Here is a 23,244-nt window from a genome sequence, read left to right on the forward strand (position 1 = left end):
GACCTGGAAAGCACCTTAGAAATCATTTAGTCTAACCCTCTCATTTTACAGAAGGGGAAATAAAGGCCCCGAGAAAGTGATTTGTCTAAACTCATAAATGTTTGGAAGCAGAGTCAGCATTCGAACCTGGGCCTGCTTGAAAATCCAGAGTTCCTGTCACTATGCCCTAATGTCCTATTCATTTATTCATTCATTCGTTCAACTATCAAGTACTGCCTCAGTTTTCTCATTTGTAAGAAGATAATCATAACCCCTAACTCAGGATTGTGGTGAGGATCAAATGAGATAATGTAAAATGCTTAGCATAGCCCTTGATCTTATAGGGCTTATAGTCTAGTAAGGGATATAAGACACCAAGACAGAAGGGTGAGGGGCAGGTGCTGGCTGGGTGTCATGGATAATTTCATGACTGGTCAGCTCCCAGTTTGAAAATTCCCCTCAAAGATGACTATCAAGAGCAATGTACTTTATGGCCTCTAATTTTCGAGAGCTCGCCGGGACCTTGAAAGATGGAGGTCTCCATGTAGTATATGTCAGAGTAGTTGTTCCTCTCTCCAAGAACAGCCATTTTCAGCCAGACATCTCTTGGTATTCATGCACAATAGCAATTGCAGGATAATTGGTCCATGGGATCACAAGGAGTTAGACATGACTGAACAACAAATAAATATGTGGGAAAGATGAGGTCCCATGCTGCTGGTTCCATAGGAACAGAGAGGTTTTGCCCAGTTTAGCAAAATCATAAATGTGCGAGATGTGGAGGGCAGCTAGGTAAGGCCTGGAGTCAGAAAGACATCTTCCTGAGTTCAAATCTGGTCTCAGGTACTTTCTAGCTATGTGACTCTGGACAAGTCACTTAACTCTGTCTCAATTTCCTCATCTTTAAAAATGTGTTGGAGAAAGAAATGGCAAACATTCTAGAGTCTCTGCTGAGAAAATCCCAAGTGGGGTCACAGAGAATCAGATACAACCACAGAGATATGGAGGCTTGGCTGGAAAAGGGGGGCTTGCGGAGGGAGGTATCAGTTCACTGGCTGACTAATCCCACGGGGTTCTAAGAATCTCTGCACGTCAGTCCTTTAGGAGTATTATTGGGGGGGGGGATAAAAAAGGTGCAACCTAGTCTCAAGGGCCTGGAGAACGATGGCAACATGGAGATAGGCACCCACTGTCCCAAGGTTTGGAGCTTCCCCACCCCCTACTCCTTAATCCCTCTTCCTAGCCATCCTCAAGTTCTCACCTCTAAGGGAGGGTTGGCAAGTAGTGAGGGACGGAATAGGAGAGTTTTACAAGGGACCAGAGCCTGGGCATTGTTGGCAAGGGAACACAAGCCCTGTTTACCTTCCCTTCTCGATATTTAGTAGCACATCCTCAGAGGAAATCTCTCCCAATTCTTTCGTTCCCTACTGTAGGGCAGTGGCTAGGTCACCCTTCGGGTCTTTGGGGCTAGGGAATTGGGAACTCTTTGTTCTCGAAACCTCCTCTCCTTTTTTGCAAAAGGCATGGATCAGGGCAGAGGGAGAAAGGGAGCAGGGCTAGAAGGAGGGGAGCAGGGCTGGGGAGGGAGGGAATTGGAGCTGGACTCTGGTATTTTTTCAAACTGTGCAAATATTTTCAGCAGGAAGCCATCCAGCCTGCTGTGGGATATTGGCTTCCCCTCTTTGCCAACCAGAGAGCCAGAAGTTGGGAACGCTGAGCCCATGAAAAGCTCAGCTGTCCTAAGGCTGCTTTCTCAGGTTCATCACCCTCCTGTTCTGCCCTCTCCTCTACTGGACACCAGGAATTGGGACATGTCTCTAGTTCCTGAGTGCTTGGAAGAAAAAGGGGAATTTATCTGATCTTAAATCTGTGTTTATCAGACCTCCTCGGGTCTCATTGCCTAATTCAAGTCATTAGTCAGTTTGAGATTTGATTTCTCTTGCACCCAAAGTTGAGCTTTCTCTCTCTCTCTCAATCTTGTTTTATTTTTGTCTTCTTCCTTTTCTTCTTTCCTTCCTTCCTCCCTCTCTCCCTCCCTCCCTCCCTTCCTTCCTTCCTTCCTCCCTTCCTCTCTCTTCCTTCCCTTCCTTCTTTACTCCCTTTCTTCTTTCCAACTATCCTTCCTTCCCTTTGGGGGGGCATTAGGCACATGGCATTACTTGCAGGGATGAGTCATTCTCAACTCCAATCACTGATAATCCTGCCCTCTGAGGAGATGGGGGTGGGAGGGCCAGATGACCAGTCCATGAGAAAGCAGTTGGGATGGAGAAACAGCTGGGGCCTGGATAGCACTCTGCCTTTGAATGCCCCAAAGGGCTGCCAGCCTCTTCCTGGCCTTGTCCCTGACCTGAAGAAGCAGGGCATCATCTCAGAAAGTTGCATGTAGATTCCTTAGCCCTAGGACACTTTGGGTTCCCTCACACCCTGGCCTTCCTTTGGGGTCTCCCAAGGCTTCGGACAGGGGAGTAGAGTGGGTGAGCAGACATGAGACTGTCCTTGGGCAATAAGAGACAAACAGGTAGTAAGAAAGGAAATGTGGCTTGAGCCCCATCTCTGGGAGGGTGTCAGCCTGATAACCATTCCCTTGGAGAAGAAGAAGAAGCCACTTATCCCTTCAGGAACCAGCCTGTAGCCTTGAGCCCCTGAGTCAAAAGCACTGGCTCCATTGTACTCCTCGAACCCTTCACCTCAACCTTCCCTGAAACCTCCTTCTGAATCCTCCTTCCTCATCTCTCTCCTTGGGGCAAGGAGTATCCTCCTTATTGCACCTTTCCAGTGGGTGTAATATTGTGCGTTATAGGTATAACTAAACCATATTGTATAGGATGGTTATCTGTTATCTTCATCTTCCTCTTATCTGAGATCAGGGCTCCTTACCCTGGGCTTTGTGAACTTGGGCTCCCCCCCCCCTATATTTTAACAAGTATACTCTGGCATAATTGGTTTCCTTTGTAATCCTATGGATTTTATTTTATGCATTTAGAAACGTGGTTCTGGGAAGGAATCTGTAAATCTGCAAATGAGAAAGACTGGGATGCTATATATAAAGGGAAAGGGAAGGAAGGAGAGATGTAGAGGGAGAGAAAGAAAAAGAGAGGGAGAGGCAGAGACTGAGAAATGGAGACAGAGAGGGAGAAGAGGAAGGATGAAAGGGGAAAAAATGAGAAGAAAGAGGGGAGGAGGATGGTGCAGGGGGAGGGAGAGAGGTTGGGAAGGAGCTGGTCTCAGCTCTGCCACGAACCAGCAGTTTGACTTTGGTCAACAGTCTGTTGCTGTGGTTATTTGAGGTACACTGGAGATACACAAGTGGCGGAAGGGAGTATATTTCCCAGACTGCCCCATGGTTTTAAATTTTTTTTTAAATTTGTTTAAGACAATGGGCTTAAGTGACTTGTCACACAGCTACATAATTATAAGTATCTGAGGGTGGATTTAAACTCAGGTCCTCCTGACTCCAGGACCCGTCCTCTTATCCACTATGCCACCTAGCTGCCCCATGCCCCATGGTTTTAAGAGAAAAATGGAGCTCAGAGGGTGGTACTAGGGAGCAAGTTTGGAGAAATGCCTGTGGGGAAAGTGGCCTTTTCAGAAGAATTATGAGATTATAGAACTGAGAGCTGGAAGACTAAGACCTCATCTCGTGCCAACTCCTCTCCCCCATCTTGTAGATGACTAAACTGAGTCCTATGGAGTGAAAAAGGCTTGCTGGAAGAAGTATCCCTCCCCCCAACCCCACCAGGGCAGAAGTTCATTTGGGTGGTGTGTTTAGGCAGCTGTTTGCCTTTGAGACTAAAGGATTCTGTGTTTGGCAAGGGGTTGTATGGGGTAGTAGGCGGTGCTGTAGGTGGGATAATATTAGAGACAAAAAAAAAAAACAGGTGCAGAAAAGCAGACTGCTCCGAATTCCAGGAAGGGACCTCCATGAAGAGGGAAGGAAGAGTCACTTCCTTGCCCTGGTTAGAAAGGCTAACCCAGGTCCCTGGGAAGTGGATTCCTCAGGAGGGAAATGTGATTGGTCCCATTTCCTTTCCAGGGAAACAGCTGGATGGCCTCCAGACTGGCAGGCCAACCCTGTGACTCAAGGCTAGAAGGATCATTAGAGATCATCTACTGTAATTCATTTACAGAGAAGGAAACTGAGGCCCACAGGGGTTAAGTCACCCACCTATTTAGCCCAGGGGCTCTGACTCCAAAGTCAGTGTTCCTTCTAAGGTGTCTTGGGAAGGAAGGCTCCCATGGGGTCAGAGAGTGAAGGAAGAGGACCCTTGGTGTCATTGGGAGGCCGAGATTTAGCCAGGTCTTGACAGTCAGCCAGTGGCTTCATTCCAGCTCTCCGGGTCTTTGTGGAATGACCTGGAGTAGGATGTCTGAGCATTGACTCTCCCAACTGTCATCTCTGTCACCTTGAATAAAACACTTCAACCTCTCTGTTCCAGCCCAGCAATGCTAATATTCTGGGTTCTGGGTTGGGGTTAGGGGGAAGGGGAATGGTAAAAAGACCAGTCTAGGAAGCTCTGTGAGATGATGCTCAGTGGATGGATTTGGGCCTGTCTGAGAAGGGGCTTGAATGACAGGCCAAGGGGTTTGGTCTTGTCATCCGTGAAGACTCCTGAGTCCCTGTTCAGATGCCAGCAAAGAATATGGTGTATGTGGATTATTCTAGCATCTTATGGGAGATATCAAGGGTGGAGAAACTGGAGTCTGGAAAACCAGTTAGGAGGTAGTTCTAACCATCCTGGTACAAGATAGGGAGGGAGGGATCATGCATTTATGTAGTGCCTACCATATGCCAGTCCCTCTGTTAAGAAATTTTAAACAAATCTTGCTTCATTTTTATCCCTGCATCGATTCTGAGGAGGTGTTATTATTATCCCCATTTTACAATTGAGGAAATAGGAGGAGAAGTGACTTACCCAGGATCTCACTAGGCAAGTATAGTGTCTAAGGGAGGATTTGAACCCAGATTTTCCTCAGTTCCTGGACTTCTCCAGGTTTAGCACTTAGTCTACCTCAGTACACTGCCTTAGGACAAAGAATACTGGTGGACCAGAAAGAATGAAGGAAACATCTTTGAGACTTAGCAACTGTTCTGTGAGGTTGGGAGGGCCTGAGAGCCCCAGAGAGGTCTCTGAGCTCTAACCTGGCCGTTGGCTTTCTCCTTCAGCCTGCCTTCCTGGCTCCTTCAAGTCAGATGCCTCAGACAGCTCCTGTAGCCCGTGCCCCTTGAACACCGTGCCTTCTCCTGAGGCTGCCACCATCTGTGAGTGTGAAGAGGGCTTTTTCCGGGCTCCAGAGGACCCTTCATCCATGCCCTGTACCCGTAAGTTACCAGCACCTTTGGGGAGAGGGAGGTAGAGGAGTCTGAACCATGGACTGGGGAGGATGTTCTAATGACTTCTAAGGGCCCTCCCAGTTCTGACACTCTATGTTCTAAGGCCCCTTCCAATTCTGATATTTTGTATTCTAAGGGCTCTTCCAGTTCTGATATTCTCTATTCTAAGGGTCCTCCCAGTTCTGACATTCTGTCTTCTACTGACCCTCCCAGCTTTGGCATCCTATGGCTTTCAGTCCCTCACAAAGCTGTTAGTCTCTATTCTAAGGGCCCTTACATTTCTTCTGTTTTATATTATAATAACCCTCCCCGCTCTGACATTCCCAAGTACTGATATTGTAAGTTCTAGGTCCCTTTCAACTCTCACCTTCCCTGTTTTAAGGGCCCTCCTAGCTCTCACATCCTGTATCTAAGGGCCCTGCCAGCTCTGATATTCTCTGCTCTTATGGCCCTGCCAGCTCTGGCAGCCTGTGTTCTAAGGGTCCTTCCAACTCTAACCTCCTATGTTCTTACCCAAGGTCACATAGGTAGTAGTAGAATCAGGATCCTAATCTAGCTCTCTTGACTCCAAATCTAGTGACTTTTCCATGTGAGCTGGGTGGACACTGGGCACAGATGGTCCCATGAAAGAGAGGGAGATTGTGCCAGTGCTAGAACCCAAGATTCATCCTGGCTCGGCAGCAACCCTCTGGGTCTGTTTCTCTGGGACCCACCATCTTCAACCTTCTGGTCTGGAACTCAATCAAAGATTGTCCTTCCTTTGTGCTCAGGTCCTCCATCGGCCCCTTACCACCTCACTGTCATTGGCTTGGGGGCCAAGGTGGAACTTCGATGGAAGCCCCCCCAGGACACGGGAGGTCGGGAAGATATCACCTACACTGTCACATGTGAGCAGTGCTGGCCGGAGACTGGAGAGTGCCAGCCCTGTGAGTCCACGGTGCGCTACTCCCAACCCCCCTACGGGCTGTCTGGCAACAGTCTGATTGTCAGTGACCTGGAACCCCACATTAACTATACCTTCGCTGTGGAGGCCCGCAATGGTGTCTCAGGTCTCGTGACCAGCCGCAGCTTCCGCACAGCCAGCGTCAGCATCAACCAGACTGGTAAGATCCCCAGTACTGGGCAGCCCTTATACAGGGACTGGCAAAGAGTACAACTTATACATAGGGGTGCAACTTATCTTGGAGCAAATTGGCTTCTAGCATGGGCAGGAGGGCAAGGGGGCCAAGTAGAAGGTGGGCATAGCTATGGAGAGACCTGAATCATGAGGCAGGGAGAGGGTGATGTAGAGAAGAGGATACTGAGTTATAGTGGGGGGAGGAGAAGTCTGATAGAGAAGCCTGAAATTGGAGGCATCATTATCTAGATTTACTATTTGGGCTTGTTCTGCCTTCCCCACCGCCATCACCTCAAGACTCAGGCTCAGGACTCTATCCCTTGTGTGTCCCACAGAACCCCCCAAGGTGAAGCTAGACAGTCGCAGCACCACCTCCCTGAGTGTGTCTTGGACGATACCTCTGAGGCAGCAGAGCCGGGTCTGGAAATACGAGGTCACCTACCACAAGAAGGTAATTAGAGCTCTGGGCTATCTTCCTCTTGGTTTTCCTAGAGGAAGGGGAGGGCAGAGCCCTCTGAGCCTCATGGCATGAATGTTTGGAGTGCCACAGAACACAGAATGTCAGGGCTGGGAGGGGCAGTAGAACATGAAATGTCCTGGTTAGGTCTCAGAATATAGAATGTCAGGGCTGGGAGGGACAATAGAAAAAAGAATGTCCTAGCTGGAAAGTCCCTTAGAACAGAATGTCAAAGCTGAGAGGGACAATAGAACGAAAAATGTCCTAACTGGAAGGTCTCTTAGAACATAGAATGTCAGAGCTGGAAGGGACGATAGAATGCAGAATGTCCTAATTGGAAGATCTCTTAGAACACAAGAATGTTAGCGTTGGAAGGGTTAAAACACAAAATGTCAGAACTGGGAGGGGTAGTAGAACATGGAAGGTCCTAGCTAGAAGGTCTCTTAGCACATAGAATGTCAGGGCTGGAATAACCTTTACCATTATCTAGTCCAGTTGTCTAACTCTTTGGAGGACAAATCTGACGTCCAGAGAGAGAAGGCCCCTATCATAAGTGGTAAATAGTCAACAGAGATTTGAACCCAGACTGAGTTCAATCACTCTACTCCTCCTCCCCCCACTCTGCCTTTCTGGGAATCCGACTCTAAGAGGTCATCTATGTAACTAAACTCCTACTTATCAGCCTCCCCAGCAGCAGATGTGACCAGGGCTCATCTCCTGATCCAGGTCCCTCACCCTCTGTCTAAAGACAAAGGAGGCAGTGAAACTAAGCATCTGGGCTTCTGCTATAGGGGAAGATGGTTTTTTTTAAGTGGGGTACATGGCATTTCTCCATATTCTTTGCACTGAATGACTTCTGTTGGGGGATATCTGGCTGCCAACAGATCAGATCTGTGCCTTCTGCTGGCATAGCTAATACTTGCCACCCTTTTCTTTCCCCCTGTAGAAAGACACCAACAGCTACAATGTTCGCCGCACTGAGGACTTCTCCATAACCCTGGATGACCTCATGCCAGGTACCACCTACCTGGTCCAGGTCCAGGCCCTAACACAAGAGGGCCAGGGTGCAGGCAGCAGAGTCCATGAGTTCCAGACCCTCTGTGAGTTGGGAGCCCTGAATGGTGTTTGTGGGAGGAGGTTTCTGGATATCAGGATAGAGGCTGCCTTCAAAGTGGATGGTTAGGACCTTGACGCTTAAAAAGGATCTCACAGCACTTAAAAGATGATAATGTCTGCTTAAATTGACTAAACTGAGACCCTGGCAACCTAACATTGACTGATTCTGGGGTCTCAATGGATTTTAGGAACTTAGAAACTTCTGAAGAAAATGGAAATGAGAAGGGGAGAGCCCACTTGAGTGGTGCTTTGAGCTCTTCCTGAAGCATGAGGCTTCCTTGGAGGAGGGGCATGGCTAACCTTTAGGGCTATGGTATCTATCAACGTGCCCAGGGTTGATGAGGAAGACCAGTAAGATTCCTAAGAACCCCCTTCCTTCCCTCCTCACTCTGGATTGTTTTCTTCCCTCCTTGTTCTATAGCTACCGAAAGTTCAGGCAACATGGCAGTCATTGGTGGGATATTGGGTGGTTTACTCCTGCTCCTGGCCTTGGCCTTAGCCGGACTTTTCATCCACCGAAGGTAATAATAACAATTATAAATGAATAACACTGGCTTTCCAATAATACTAGTTTGTAAAGAGCTTTCTAGCATGGGCAGGAGGGCAGGGGTAGTCAAGGTTATCATATCTATTTGGAAATGAAGATTTAGAGGTATAAATTGTTTTTTGCAGGACCACACAGTTCAGGAAGGAGGCAATGGGATATAATGGATGGAACACTGAGCTCTAAGCTCAGTAAGACCTAGATTCAAATCCCAATCCAGGCTGTGTGATTCTTGGGGAAGTCTCTTAACCCTCTCCATCTGTAAAATGAAAAAATTAATAACTAATGACTTCTCCGGTCCCTCTACTCTGATCTTCTAAGGGAGGAAATCAGACCCCCTTCTCACCTCCCCTTGCTCCTCTGGCCAACCTTGGACACTTCCTTCCCTCCTCAGTAAGCCTGAGGTGTCCAGAGTAAGGTGACCTTAAGGGCCTCCCCAAACTAGCCTCTGGCCTGGAGTGAGGTAGACCATGCCAAAAGCTGTTCCTACTTGTAATTATGGCCACTTCATGGGGAAGAGAGGGTCTTAAGGAGTGAAGGTGATGAGTATCCAAATGGGCACGTGACAGTTCCTCTGGAGAATTTCCCCATCCTTCTGCTCCTCCCAAGAGAAGTGTGGGACATGGAGCCAGGCCCCCTAGGCCAGGCCATGCCCTGCTCATCCTTGATCAATACTGCAATTTCAGGAGGAGGAGCCTAAGAGCCCGACAGTCACCTGAGGACGTTTACTTCTCCAAATCAGGTAAGGCCTCTAGTTCTACTCTTCTTTCCAAAGCCTGCTCTGATTCCAACTCTGGTCTCTTCTGCCCAACTTTCCCCTCCTCCATCCCCATCCCCATCTCCACCTCCACCTCCACCGCCATTCTAGCCAATAAGAATGACCCTCAGTGTGGAAGAAACACTGAATCAAGTCAGAGAAACTTGTGTCTTTTCTATCTTCTCCTAGCCTTGCTCAAGTGCCCAAGCATAATGGCCCCCTCACCTCTTCTTACTTTCTCAGAACAACTGAAACCCCTGAAAACCTATGTGGATCCCCACACCTACGAGGACCCCAACCAGGCCGTGCTGAAATTCACCACGGAGATCCATCCATCCTGTGTCACTCGGCAAAAAGTGATTGGTGCAGGTGAGAGATGCTCCTCCCTTCTGCCCTATTTCACATTTTCTCTCTCTCAGCCTAGAATCAGAGAACCTCAATGGTGGAAGCATAGAATGTCAGAGCTGGGAGGGTCCTTAGAACACAGGATGTCTGAGCTGGGAAGACCCTTAGAACACAGAATGTCAAAGTAAGAGAGGTCTTTAGAACAGAAAATGAGATGAGATGAGAAAGGATTTTCATAAATTCAGAGGATCATAAATCTAGAAGTGGAAAGAGCCTTAGAGGTCATCTAAGTCATTCTTTTGATTTGCTATATGATCAGAGATGTCATATGACTTGCTCAAGGTCACACAGCTCACCAATAATGAAGCTGGGGATTGAACCTAGTTCCTCTGACTACAGATGCAATGTTCTTTCCTCTGTAACATGTTTTTATCTTAATAATAGCATTTTGAGTTAAGAGGGACCTAGGAAATCATCTAGGTTATTCTTTCAATTTTATAGATAAGTAAACTGAGGTTTATAGAAGTCACCCAATCAGTAAATGACAGAGATAGGACTTGAACTCAGGACTTTTTCTACTCTGCCATCCATTCTCCCAGGGATAATAATAAGAATAATAACAACAACAGCAGCTATAACCCTATAAGGTAGATATATTTTTATCCTCAATTTATAGATGAGGAAACTGAGGCAGAAAGCTGTTAAGTGACTTGTCCAAAGTTTCACAGCTAGTAAATACATGAAATGGAATATGAATTCAGCTTTCCTGACACCAGGTCCAGGGTTTGGACCCCTTCTCCATCTGGCTGAATTATGGTGGTGAGAGGTAGAACATGGTGGGTGAACCAGAACATGGTGGAACCAGAGTCCCAGTTGCCACCCTGCAGTCTCTGTCCTGGACAGAACCCAGGATAGGGCTGCAGTTGGTCAACCTTCTCTCCTCCCTTTGTTCCTGACAGGTGAGTTTGGAGAAGTTTTTAAGGGGTCGCTAAAGGCTTCAGGAAAGAAGGAGGTACCTGTGGCCATTAAGACCCTCAAGGCGGGTTACACAGAGAAGCAGCGAGTGGACTTCCTGAGTGAGGCCAGCATCATGGGCCAGTTTAACCATCACAACATTATCCACCTGGAGGGAGTGGTCTCCAAATGTAAGTAGCTCCTTCCATCATTGCGGGTAGGGGGTAGGGATGCTGAAGAAGGAGCCTGGATTCACTTACAAGAGTGTGGAGGACTGAGAGCTGAGAGAGACCTTAGGGATCTCCTTAGACAAAATCAGCACAAATGGAGATCCTGGGAGGGCAAGAGGCTTACTTAGATTGCACAGGGAGGGGCGGCTAGGTGGTGCAGTAGATAGAGCACCTCCCCTGGAGTCCAGGGTTCAAATCCGGCCTCAGACACTTACTAATTATCTGGCTGTGTGGCCTTGGGCAAGCCACTTAACCCCATTGCCTTGCAAAAACCTAAAAAATAGAAAATTAAAAACAAAAGATTGCACAGAGATTAAATAAACAGGAAGGAATTCATATCCAGCTCCTCCAACTCGAAAGGCAGTAGATTTTTTTCCCCTGTACTCCAAACTGTTTTTCATTCAGTAACATTTCTTGGAGAAAATACAAAGGTAAATAAATATAAGACACTTGGAGCCCTCATGAGTGTAGAATCTAGCAGAACACATATGGAGGACACACATATGAATGTGCAATCACAAATCTGATGTTGAAGTATATTGACCAAATAGAAGAAAATGAAAAGACTATATCATATTGCTTTCTGTGGGGGGAGGGGAAGTTGTAAAATTCAAAACTGCAAAAAAGATTGTAGAAACACATGTGATTGGAAAACAAATAAAATATTTATATAATTAAAAATAAATTAGAAAGATAAAGCAAAAGAAACTAATGAACAGTGAATAAATAATATAAAATACTGTCTGAGTGAATTTAGAAGCCAAAAATCCAAACCCATTTATTTTACAGATGAGGAAACTGAGGCATGTAGGGGTTAATGACTTGCCCAGAGTCACACAGTTAATATGTATCTAAAGCTGGATTTGACTCAAGGTCCAACAGTTCTGTCTTCTTTGCTACCTAGATGAGTTCCCCCCCCCCCCCCACAATAATTCTCCTTCTTTACCCACAGATAAGCCCATGATGATCATAACAGAGTACATGGAGAATGGCGCCCTGGACAAATTCCTTCGGGTGAGTCCTTGGGGTCCATACTGAGGTGAAGGGAGGACTGGACATCCCAGGCACAGCATGGTCAGACAGGGCTTAGGGTGGTCTGCTTGCCTTCTCACTTACTGACCCTCTGCCTCTGGGAACTCTAGGAGAAGGATGGTGAGTTCTGTGTGATCCAACTGGTGGGCATGCTCCGGGGGATCGCCTCAGGCATGAAATACCTAGCGAGCATGAACTACGTCCACCGGGACCTGGCCGCTCGCAATATCCTCGTCAACAGCCAGTTGGTGTGCAAGGTGTCCGACTTTGGGCTCTCCCGAGTCCTGGAGGATGATCCCGAGGCCACCTATACAACCAGTGTGAGTGAGCTTGGGAGTGCCGGGGCACTGGGTGGGAAGGAACTGGGTCTGGGTAGAACCTGGTAGACTAATGGACCTACCTTGTTACAGAAAGCTGAGGAAACTGCCGGCCAGACCATAGGGCAACTGGTTTTTACAAAGTGTGGGTTTTCAAAGAACGTCCACATCTATTAATGCTTACATCATCCCTGGGAGGGAAGTGTACCACATGGAGAAACTGAGGCATGGGGGAAGTGTTAAATAATGTTCTGATTATATAAAATGTCAAGAACCAGGACCCCTATCTCCTGCCTCCTGACTGTACAGTCATAAGACATTAGAGGTAAAAGGGAACTTATATGTTGGGATGTCAGAGGTGGGAGGGACCTGAGAACACAAGGCTAGGAGGGCTCCTAGAACACAAAATGTCAGAATTGGCAGAGTCCTTAGAACACAGAATATCAGAGCTCAAAGAGACCTTAGAAGAGAACATGAACTGTCACTGAGAAAGGCCTTAGAACAGAATGTCAAAGCTGGAATAGGAACCTTCGAGGTACCACACCCAAGCCATTTATTTCAAAATCTGAAACCTAGAAGAAAGGAGACGTATTTAGTGTGACACAGCTTAATCTTCTTCATTCATATTCAGGTGAGGTAGAATTGGGCCAAGCAAATATTGAGAAATAAATCAAAAAGGGAATCGAGTCCCTTCCTCCTTGAGGAAGACCTCTAATAGCTTGAGGCTGGAGCACTTGGCCACCTGAGTTCCTGAACCTGGCTACTAACAGTCCTTGTGTTTGTGCTCTGCAGGGTGGGAAGATCCCCATCCGATGGACAGCACCCGAGGCCATCTCCTACCGCAAGTTCACCTCTGCCAGTGATGTGTGGAGCTATGGCATCGTCATGTGGGAGGTGATGAGCTATGGAGAGCGGCCCTATTGGGAGCTGTCCAATCATGAGGTAGGTTTCTGGACACCTGGACTAGTGGCTGGCATGCATTCTGACTCAACTACCAAGGGTCTGTGGGCAAGTGATAGAATTTATGTAGATCTGAGAGATGTTATGGCTTATATAGTTCAGTCTCTTCATTTTCCATATGAGGAAACTGAGGCCTATCAAACGAAAGGGTTTTTGTCCAAAGTGTCAGAGGCAGGAAATAATAGAGTCAGATTTAAACCCATCTTCTAGGGTGATAGGCAAAGATTCTTTCCACCGTACCTGGATCCCTTCTTAGAGACATCTGCATGTCTCAGCCTCCCAACCTCAGCAAGAGGTCAAAGGCAATCTTCAGCAGCTCCCTGTTACCTCTGAGATAAAAACTCCTCAGGTGTTAGTCAAGGCCCCTCATTATCTGCCTCCAGCCTTCTTTTTTGGTCGTATTTCATCTATTTTATCTCATTTTATCTTTTTCAAGTCTAGGCAAATTAAATCCACAAGACCTCTTCATATCTGCTCATCCCTTTTGTATCCCTAAAGATAATGAATGGAGTTTTGCATACAATAGGCACTTAATAATTACTTTGGGGGGGGGGGGAAACATAGGTCACAGCTGCTCCTTAAAGAGAGAAACTGGATCACTTTTTTAACCCTCATTTCCCCTGTGCTGAGGAATGGAGCCAGAGGCCGAGGACAGATCTTCATGCAATGGGTGCTTAATATAAATCCATATACAAAGTGTCCCAAAAGTCTTTGTGCCGGCTTAAGCTCATACCCATACCTACACTATACTACTAGAAGGAACCGACCCTCTCATTTTTAGTCAAGGAAGCTGAGGTCCAGATTGATTAAATGACTTGCCCAACATCATACAGGTAGTGCTTGCCAGAGTCAGAATTTGCACCCAGGCCCTAAGATTGGATCCCCCCATTTGGTCTTGCTCATTTCCCACAAAGCCCTAAAACCCCTCACTCTCTCTTCCCTTCCTTCCCCACCCCACGTGTAGGTGATGAAAGCCATCAATGAGGGATTCCGGCTGCCAGCTCCGATGGATTGCCCCTCGGCCATCTACCAGCTCATGATGCAGTGTTGGCTGCAGGAGCGGGCAAGAAGACCCAAGTTCCCTGACATTGTCAGCATCCTGGACAAACTCATCCGGGCCCCTGAGTCTCTCAAGACCCTGGCAGACTTTGACCCCAGGTAAGCCTCTAGGGAGATCCTGAGGAATCCCATGGCTCATGGCCCCCTCCAGAAACCCACTCCAGGCATAGCTGGCCAACTGCCTGGGAGGGCACGGAAGCTTCCAGGAGTGGCTTGTGCCCATGCTTAGCAGGTGGCAGGAGCCAGCCCTTATTCTGGGGCACTTTCTTCCTCCTTAGCTTCTAGGGAGGTAGGAAGAAGTAGTATCAGAGCATTCTCAAAGGCTGTGCCAAGAGTGGCTTAGGCCAAGGAGGGTAGAAGCTCCCGGGGGGGGGGGCAATGGCAGGGAGCCTCTGGCATGACAGAACCCAAGGCAGGCATCCCTGTTGGCTCTGGTAGCTGAAGCAGGCTTCCTTCACAGGGTAGGAGGATTCCCCCTGGAGACCAAGCTGACTGAACAGACCAATGCCAGCCATAGGAATGAGTCTGGGAGGGGAGAGGAGGGAGTGGGCTGAAAACACAGGACCATAGATTGCCAGGGTACCTTACAGACCACTTAAGCTGTGTCCCTCTCTTCTCATATGAGACCTCTGAGGCCCAGAAAGAAGAATGAACTTACCCATTCAGCAGGTTAATATTGAAACTTGGATTAGAAATGTCTTCTGAATCCCAGCCAATCAATCAATAAACATTTGCTGGAGAGACAGAGACAGTTGCTGTCCTCTCAGGGCTTACATTCTATGGGAAGACACAATACCCAGAGGGTAATAGTGACCACAAAGGGACTAGCACAGCAATGACCAGAGGAGTTGTTTCCTAGACCAAGGATCTTCCCATTTTAGCAAATACAGATGCTACCTCTTCCATAGCCATTGGACTCCTCTACCCTCACCCCCACCCTAGGACCCAGCTCTCACCATGGCTCTCAGACAGAGTTTTTGTTTTGTTCCAGGGTGTCCATCCGTCTGCCCAGCACAAGTGGCTCTGAGGGCATTCCCTTCCGCACGGTGTCCGAGTGGCTCGAGTCCATCAAGATGCACCAGTACACAGAGCACTTCATGTCATCGGGCTACAATGCCATCGAGAAGGTGGTGCAGATGACCAACGAGTGAGTGCCCTCCCCACAGCCCATTCCTCAGCCTATCTTGCCTGCTGGGATCTCGGCCCAGGCTTTCACTGCTGGAGGTCCAGAATGATGGGAGACCCAGTGGGGAGCAGTGAGATTTGAGGTCCCAATTACCTGGCCCTACCACAGAAGCCTCCAGAATCATATAATGTCAGAGCTGGGAGGGCCCTCAGAACACAAAATGTCAGAGTTGTGGGGGCCCTTAGAATCCAGAATGTCAGAACTGGAGGGGCCCTTAGAACCCAGGAGGATTCTTAGAATATAGGATGTTCATCATAAAGAAACATTAGAACTTTATTAATTTACAGAGGAGAAAACTGTGGGGGCCAAGAGGGGAAGCAATTTGCCCAAAGTCACGGGGCTAATTCATCATGGAGCTGAGATCCAGATGCCCTTGCTCCAGGTCCAGCTTCTTTCCATCCACTCGGCTTCTCCTGTCTCCGTCTCGGAGGCTGCCCAAGCCCACAGGGGAAGTGGTTCAGGGAAAGGAGCCTTGGAGCAGGGCCATGGGCAGAGGCAGTGACTGGGGAAACCGGCTTCATCTGGTTTCTGAGTTGTTTGAGGCTGGGCTTAATGCCTGCTCCCCATCCCTGGGCCCCTCCCTGCCTTCTTGCACAAAGCCTCCCTTCTCCCCCATTTCTGTCCCTGTCCCTGCCCTCTCAGAGGTATCAGAGAGGAGGAGGAAGGCCACATCTGTTGGGCACACTGTCTATCATCGTGTTAGAGTGGAATCCTAAGACCCTGGGTTCAAATCCTACCCCTGATGTTTATTACCTGTGTGCCCTTAGGCTAACGACTTGTCCTCTCCGGACCTTGATTTCCTCATCTATAAAAGGGGAACAGGTTGGACTAGATGATTCTTAAAATCTTTGAACTGTAAATCTTACATTGTGTCCCTTTAATTCTGAGCTAAAATGACAACCTATACTTAGACAATGAAGATTCTCTCTCTCTCTCTCTCGCTCTCCCTCTCGCTCTCTCTCTACTCCTCCCTCTCACTTTCTCCCTCCTTCTTTCCCTCCTCCCTCTTTCTCCTCTCTTTTTCTCTCCACCTTTCCTCTCTTTTTCTCCCTCTCTCTCTGTATGTCTGTCTGTGTATCTCTGCCTCTCTCCTCTCTCTCTCTCTAGCTCTCCCTCTCGCTCTCTCTCTGCTCCTCCCTGTCTCCATCTCTTTCCCAGTCTTTCTGTCTCTCTGTCTCTACCTCTCTGTCTTTGTCTCTGACTCTATTTCTCTCTGTTTCACCTATCCATATCACTGACTTTCTGAATCTGTGTATCTCTCTTTTACTTTCTGCCTATTCCCATTTCTAAATTAAATTCTCTGTTCCCTCTCCCTGTAAGCTTCCCAACCCCTGGCCAGGTTCCTGACAGCTTCAGGGTTTGGATCTTTGACAGAACCTCTTGGAAGAGTTGCATCCTTCTCTCTGGTTTGGGACTGGGGACCTTTCCCGGCATGGCATGGCCAGGCCCTTGGCAAGACGACCATGCATAGACTCCTTCCCCCCCGGGGGCCAGCTTCCTTTGAAGGGTGGGCCCCGGTAAAGGGAGAATTCCCCCCAGAAGAGGGGGAAATCACCCGGAGAGGCCTTTTGTGCCTCTAAAAATAAATGACTATTTAAACAGCCCAATTTCTGAAAGGTTAGAGTTCTTCATGAGAATCGGCCCCTTGCCTGGAAAACAGGCCTCATGAGGGATTTGGGAACCAGTTAAGAAGGTCAGAGGAGAGAGTTAGAGCCTTGGATCCTAGATCTGAGCTGGTCCAGAGTTTTCCCTGGGGAGACCCAGGAAAGCCACTTAAGACATCCTATTGGCCAGGCAGCTAGAAGTGGACCCTATGCCGGTCTCATCTCTCCCTCCCCAAGGGATTGCCTGTGGTGGGAAACAGCTTGGGGTAAGGGCAGGGGTTTGCAGGGAGAGATGGGGAGCTTGGGAGATTGCAGAAAATTAATTAGATCAAAGAGAAGAGAGAGAGCTTTAGAAGAGGTAGAACTGGGAATTATATTATTTGTTGCTTCTGCAGAGGGCATCTCTACTCTCTCTGTGTCTCAGTTCTTGTCATAAGAGATTTAGACTAGATGGCATCTAAGACCCCCAGCCCTGTTATTTTCTTTAAGGCCCTTCCCAGCTCTGACATTCTCTTCTAGAGGCTTTCCCAGCTCTGATATTCTCTTTTCTAAGACCTTCCCAGCTCTACTATTCTTTTTCCCCAAGGCCCTTCCCAGCTCTGACATTTTCTGTTCGAAGGTTACTCTGAAACCTCATCTCTATATACCTTCCTTCTTTTTTGTCTGCTTCAAATCCTGTTTATGAGAGGGAGAGAAACTACCCTATTTTACCCCCCACCTCCCCACCCCTGGGGAAAAATAGAAACAATTCCTGTCCTAAGGGGTCAGCAGAAAAAGGTTTACAGGAAATGTACCCTCCAGGAAGAATCCTGAAAATAGCTCTGGGATCCCCTGCTAATTGATTTCCCATGAGCTGTCATCTCTTGGTTTGTTGAGTTTGGGATCATTTTAAAGTATTAGATAAAAATACAAGAAATTATTCTAAGTTCTCTTCCCTCTACTGTTTGTCCTGGGTCCTGAACAAGCCCTGAGCCTCATGACTCATTCTCTTCTGATTCCTTATTTTTGATCACAGACTACTTTATTAACAAGCCAAGGCAAGGCAGAAACTTCTCTAGATTCTGGAGAGGGAAACTGAGGCAGGAGTAGGTTTAGATTGGGAAGTACCAGACAGGGCTTAGGGATGGATGGACTCCTAGAATTGAAGCTGCATTGAGTCGTAGGCCTAACCACACCTTTCTCTCTGGAAAAAGATGGGGACAAGAGTCAGGTGTAGCTTTCAAATATGGGAATGGCATTGAGGTGCTAAGGATAGTGAAGGTGATGGGGGAGGGAGTGCACATAGGAAGGAGCATCTGGATCTAATTGCTAGTCTCCTCCACACAGTCTTCTCATAGAAAGCAAAGCTAAAATATGACTTAAGACACAGAATGCCAGAATTAGGAGGGCTCTTAGAACACAACATGCCAGAGCTGAGAGAGCTTAGAACCCAGAATGTCAGAGCTGGGAGGGTCCTTAGAACACAGAATATCAGAGCTGGGAGGGGTCTTGGAACTTAGGATGTCAAAGCTAGGAGGGTCCTTAGAGAACAGGATGTCAGAGATGGGTAGAATAGCCGAACATGGAGAAAGTCTAAAGTCCATGGTATCCAGTTCCCTCACTGTGCTGAAGAGGAGGCCTTTTGGAAAGGAGGAATTATATGACCAAAGCCACATAGATTTTATCCGACCCATCACTTTGGGTGTTGAATTAGATGTTCTTTCATTCACTTCCAGATCTAAGATTATGATCCTATAATTTCATCAACAGGATGATCAATTTGATTAGATAAATATTTATTAAGCTCCTACTATAATGCAGAAATCACTGTTCTAGTCACCAGGAGATTTACTCTATTTGGACAAAGCAGGTTTCCCTCCCTGAAATTAGTCAACATGGTATCTTGACTCTGGAGACAGAGGACCTGAGTTCAAATCCCACCTCTGATGTGTGACCTTGGGAAAGTCACTTTATCCCAGTTTCCTCATCTCTTGGGACTCTTCCAGATCTAAGTTCTGTGAAGAACACTGTATATATTTCTTTCTAAAAGCCATAGTTGCATCTGAGAAAAGAGCAACCTGTTTTCTGGGGCTTCTAGGAGGAAATTGGTTGTCCGGGGATAAGTCTCCTGTGAGCCAGGTCATCCTTATCCCTAGACCTTTCTGTTAGAGGTCTGGAACTGTCTTTCCCTGCTCAGCACACCTCTCTGGAAGCTCCCAAAGCCTGTGGGAAAATCAGGTCTTAAGAGATGCAAATAGAAGCAAATGCCATATAATTAGCTCTTTTAACGATCCAGAGACTGGACCCATAAAAACTTGGGTGTTTTCATCTGTTTGGGTCTGGTGGGTGAAGATGGCGGCGGGGAGAGTAACAAAGGCCATAATAAAAAAATCCTCTCTGGGGCTTTGGGGGAGCATGGGCAGGTTTGTACATGGGGAGGAGGGGGAAGCAAGAATAAGGAAAGGGAGAACTGGAAGAAGGCCAAGACCCTTTTGGAAAGAGGAGGAGTTATAGCTGATCATTTATGGATACCTTGACTGAAAGGTTCTCCAGACTGAGACATGAGTATCTCTGGGAGCCTGGGGTATCTTTTGTGATCAAATTGGGGAGATCTTTTCTCTATGCCCTCTATTTCCCTGTATAGTGGGTAGAAGGAAATGCCCCGGGGAGAAACTGGGAAGGTTGGTCGTTCCTGTTAAGTGCTCTGAGATCACTGGATAGGGTGAGGGCAAGTTGGGGACACGTAAGACTCATTCTGGAAAACCACACCTTGAGTGGTGACATCTATGTATAGAGGGGCTTAGGCAACTCCCTTGGGTTCCCGATCATAGGCATCCCCTACTTTAGGCTACTAGACATTCCAGTCACACAAGGAGACATTGAGATAATTTTCCTTCCACCCCTGCCACCCTCAAGTTTCTCCAGGTTTGATATACAGTAGAAAGAGCCATCAAAAATCAGTGTTTGCAGTCCATGAAGGATCCCAAACATCTCCCTTCTCCAAGGCTCAGTTTTCCAACCCACAGAATAATAAATATACTTACTATTCAAAGTTCCCTTCTATTTCTGACATTTTCTATTCTAAGGCCCCTTTAATCTCCTATTCTGTGTTCCCTGAACCCTTCTAGTTTCAAACTTCTATTTTTTTAAATAGAAATAAGGACCTTCCAATGTTGACATTTTATGTTTAAGATCTCTTCAAGCTCTGACTTACTATGTTCTAAGGTTCTTTACAGTAATGACATTCTAAATTCTAATGTTGTATGAGCTCCAACAACTGAAGTTCTAAGGGTTCCACCCAGTTCCAACATTCTAATTTTTAAGATTTAGCTTTCTGTGTTCTAAGATTCCTTACTTCTATGGCATTCTAAATTCTAAGGTCCCTTCCCAGTTCCAATAAGTTCTAAAATCTCTTCAAGATTTATCTTTCCACTTCTCAGGTTCCTTCCATATTTAACATTCTAAGTTGTAAGGTTACTCTGAGTTTTGACATTCTCTCTTTTGAGGTCCTCCTCCCCTCATCCTGAGGTCTGCTATTCTACTATGATCTAAGGTCCCTCCTGGCTCTGACATCCTATGTTCTAAGTTCCCTTTCACCTTGAAATATTTTTTATTTTAAGATTCTTTCCAGCTTTGAATCTCTCTTCTAAGATCTCTTCCAGTTCTGACATTGTGGGTTCTAATGGTTTGTGGTTCTCTGTGGTGCCATAACACTCCATCTCTCCCTCCCACAGGTCCCTTCTTCCACCTCTCTCCCTCCCTTTGCTTCCAACCTCTACCTCCCTCCCACAGCTCCCCAAATCCTCATCCTGCCTTCCAATTCCTGCCTCTCCTTCTCTTCCAAACCTTCCTGCCCTCCTTCCCTCCCTCCAGTCCCTAACTCTCCCTCTCTCCCTCCCTCCCGAACAGCGACATCAAAAGGATCGGGGTACGCCTGCCTGGCCACCAGAAGCGCATTGCCTACAGCCTCCTGAGTCTTAAGGAGCAAGTGAACGCCGTGGGGATCCCCATCTGAGCAGAACCACCTGCTGTGGGAAGAGAGGATGGGTCCAGGGAGGATAGGTCCATCCTCCTCCACAGCAGGTAGAACAAATAGGAAATACTTGAAGAAACTTTAGAATTCAAACAAACCATGGCCTCCTCCCTCCTGGAGGAAAACTGGCTGCTAAGGAAGGAGAGGCCATCACCATCCTCCTGGCCTCAGCATCATTCTTATCTTGCTCCAAGGTGCTCTCTTCACTAGATCTTTGAAGTCCCTTATTGATGCTGTCCTGGGATGCATCTGTGTATAGGGCTTGGAGGTGGCCAGATTACTACTGGCCTGATAGCCTACTGGAGACTTTTCTTCAGCCTGCTTCAACTTCTCTGAGAAAGGACCATTCCCCTGATGGGCATCAAGCACTTAACTGTGCCTTCCAAGGGAAAAAGTAAATCCCTTGACTCTTGTGGCATTTCTAAAATTGCTCTGTGGGCTTTGTTTCCCACAGGGCAGTGGGGAGGGGTGATCTGGGATTAGACCATACCCATGGGAAAAGGGTACCCCATCCCTATTCACTCTTTATAAGAGTGAATATAAGAGTGAACTGAACTCAAAAATGAAAAACCCAACACCACCAAGGAGACCAGACCACAGACGGATGGGCAAGACAACCTAGGAGCTGGGCACCCCACTTCCTCTTTTTCCACCATTTTCTGAAATTTGGACCATCCCTTCCCACATCCCCCTCATCCTCCAGTCCAATGTAGTGTTTGACTGGGGCCTGGAAGGTTTCACTGGATTGTGTTTTTATTTTATATATTTTGTACTTTGTAGAGTGTGTTTGTCTGGGACCCTGCTGGGGGTGAGACAGTGGGGGATTGGGAGGGGTCCTGTATCTGACATTCCTGAGTCTGGGAGGAAACCAACTGGCCAGCCTGCACTGTCATATGCTATGAACTTCCGAGGGATGGTCTTCCTTTTCCTTCCTCTCCATTTATTCCGGCCTCCTGCCTCACTTCCCTCCATGATGGTCACTAGTCTGTCAGTGTTAATCTAGCAAAGTTTGGTGTTTTGTGGGTTATTTTTTTTGTGATATTAATTTATTATTTTTTATATTTATTAGAAATTAATTATTTCTACATCAAAATAAAATTGTAATTGGTTTCCAAATATGCCTGTGGTGTGCCTTTGTTCTCTGGGAATCAGTATTTTGGAAATGGGTCTCCTAAGTATGACAAGGGAAGCCACAGATTCAGGAGAACTAATGAATTTGGAGTCAGATGGTCTGGATTTAAATCCCTGATCTGCCCCTTGTTACCTAAATAAGCCAGTTGTACCCCTCTGGGTCTCAGCTTCTCTATCTATACAATGGGGGGGGTGCTAGATTCAGTTATTCATTCATTTGATAGGAGTTTATCAAGCACCTACGTTTTCTGGTGCTAGAAATACAAAGATAAAAACAAAGTCTGTCCTCAAGAGGCTAACATTTTATTTGGAGGGAGGGGAAGGGAATAAGAGACAGAGAAGTTCAATACAATTATTTATATACCAGATAGTTTCCTGGTGAGGCAATTTGGAAGATCAAAATAGGCCTGTAAGAGGAAACATAGTGTTTTTAAGAAGTGGCAAGGAGAAGGGGGTATATTCCAATTGTAGAGACAGCCTGGGCAAAGGCATGGAGGTGGGAAATCACGTATGCAAGAAAACATCAAGTGAGCCAGTTTACCTGGATCATACAGTGCATGGAGGAGAGTTGTCTGCCTGGAAATGTAGATGGGAACCAGATTGTCAGAGGTTTTGAAAGTCAGATATAGGAGTTTGCATTTTATTTGCATTTTATCCTCTCCAATGGAAGAGAACCACTGGAATTTCCTTAGGAAAAAAGTGACAGAAGTATCCCAGTGTTTTAGGCTTACTAATTTAGTGAGTGAAGAGTAAATTGTAAGAAGGAGAGACTCAAGGCAGGGATTCTAATGAAGAAGTTTTTGATTAGAGCATCAGTGCTGAAGTCTAGAAGTTTCCAGTTCAATTCCACCTTTAGCTGTGTGACCCTGGGCAAGTCACTTAACCTAATTGCCTAAAAAAAAAGGGTTATTTCTATAGACCAGAGGTGTTGATATGAGCTAGGAGACCTGCCCTTTGCAGCATTTGTGTTCCCAACTAAGCCAAGGAGGACCAGACAAGTTCCCAGCTTCCATTTCCTTTCAGTTCAAGAAATTTTGATAGCATGAAAATTCTCCAACCCAACCTCCTAAATTCAAGGAAATTAATTCAACTTGGTTAAGGACAAATTTAGA

At 46.9% G+C, this 23,244-nt stretch overlaps 1 protein-coding gene across 1 annotated transcript in view; it reads left to right on the forward strand.

The window, feature by feature from the left end:
• EPHA2 (EPH receptor A2) overlaps positions 1 to 22,035 on the forward strand; it is a 38,368-nt gene extending 16,333 nt beyond the window's left edge. Inside the window, exons 4-17 of the mRNA XM_074218344.1 lie at positions 5,144 to 5,299; positions 6,082 to 6,414; positions 6,764 to 6,879; positions 7,832 to 7,985; positions 8,423 to 8,522; positions 9,232 to 9,287; positions 9,546 to 9,671; positions 10,607 to 10,792; positions 11,784 to 11,845; positions 11,974 to 12,183; positions 12,973 to 13,122; positions 14,105 to 14,298; positions 15,191 to 15,346; positions 20,878 to 22,035. Of these exons, the coding sequence (XP_074074445.1) occupies positions 5,144 to 5,299; positions 6,082 to 6,414; positions 6,764 to 6,879; positions 7,832 to 7,985; positions 8,423 to 8,522; positions 9,232 to 9,287; positions 9,546 to 9,671; positions 10,607 to 10,792; positions 11,784 to 11,845; positions 11,974 to 12,183; positions 12,973 to 13,122; positions 14,105 to 14,298; positions 15,191 to 15,346; positions 20,878 to 20,983 (2,105 nt within the window). The 3' untranslated portion in view covers positions 20,984 to 22,035. The remainder of the gene's footprint in view (positions 1 to 5,143; positions 5,300 to 6,081; positions 6,415 to 6,763; positions 6,880 to 7,831; positions 7,986 to 8,422; positions 8,523 to 9,231; positions 9,288 to 9,545; positions 9,672 to 10,606; positions 10,793 to 11,783; positions 11,846 to 11,973; positions 12,184 to 12,972; positions 13,123 to 14,104; positions 14,299 to 15,190; positions 15,347 to 20,877) is intronic.
• Positions 22,036 to 23,244: the final 1,209 nt, after the last annotated feature.

This window comes from Macrotis lagotis, chromosome 1 (genome assembly GCF_037893015.1).
Source record: "Macrotis lagotis isolate mMagLag1 chromosome 1, bilby.v1.9.chrom.fasta, whole genome shotgun sequence".
NCBI classification, from domain to species: domain Eukaryota; kingdom Metazoa; phylum Chordata; class Mammalia; order Peramelemorphia; family Peramelidae; genus Macrotis; species Macrotis lagotis.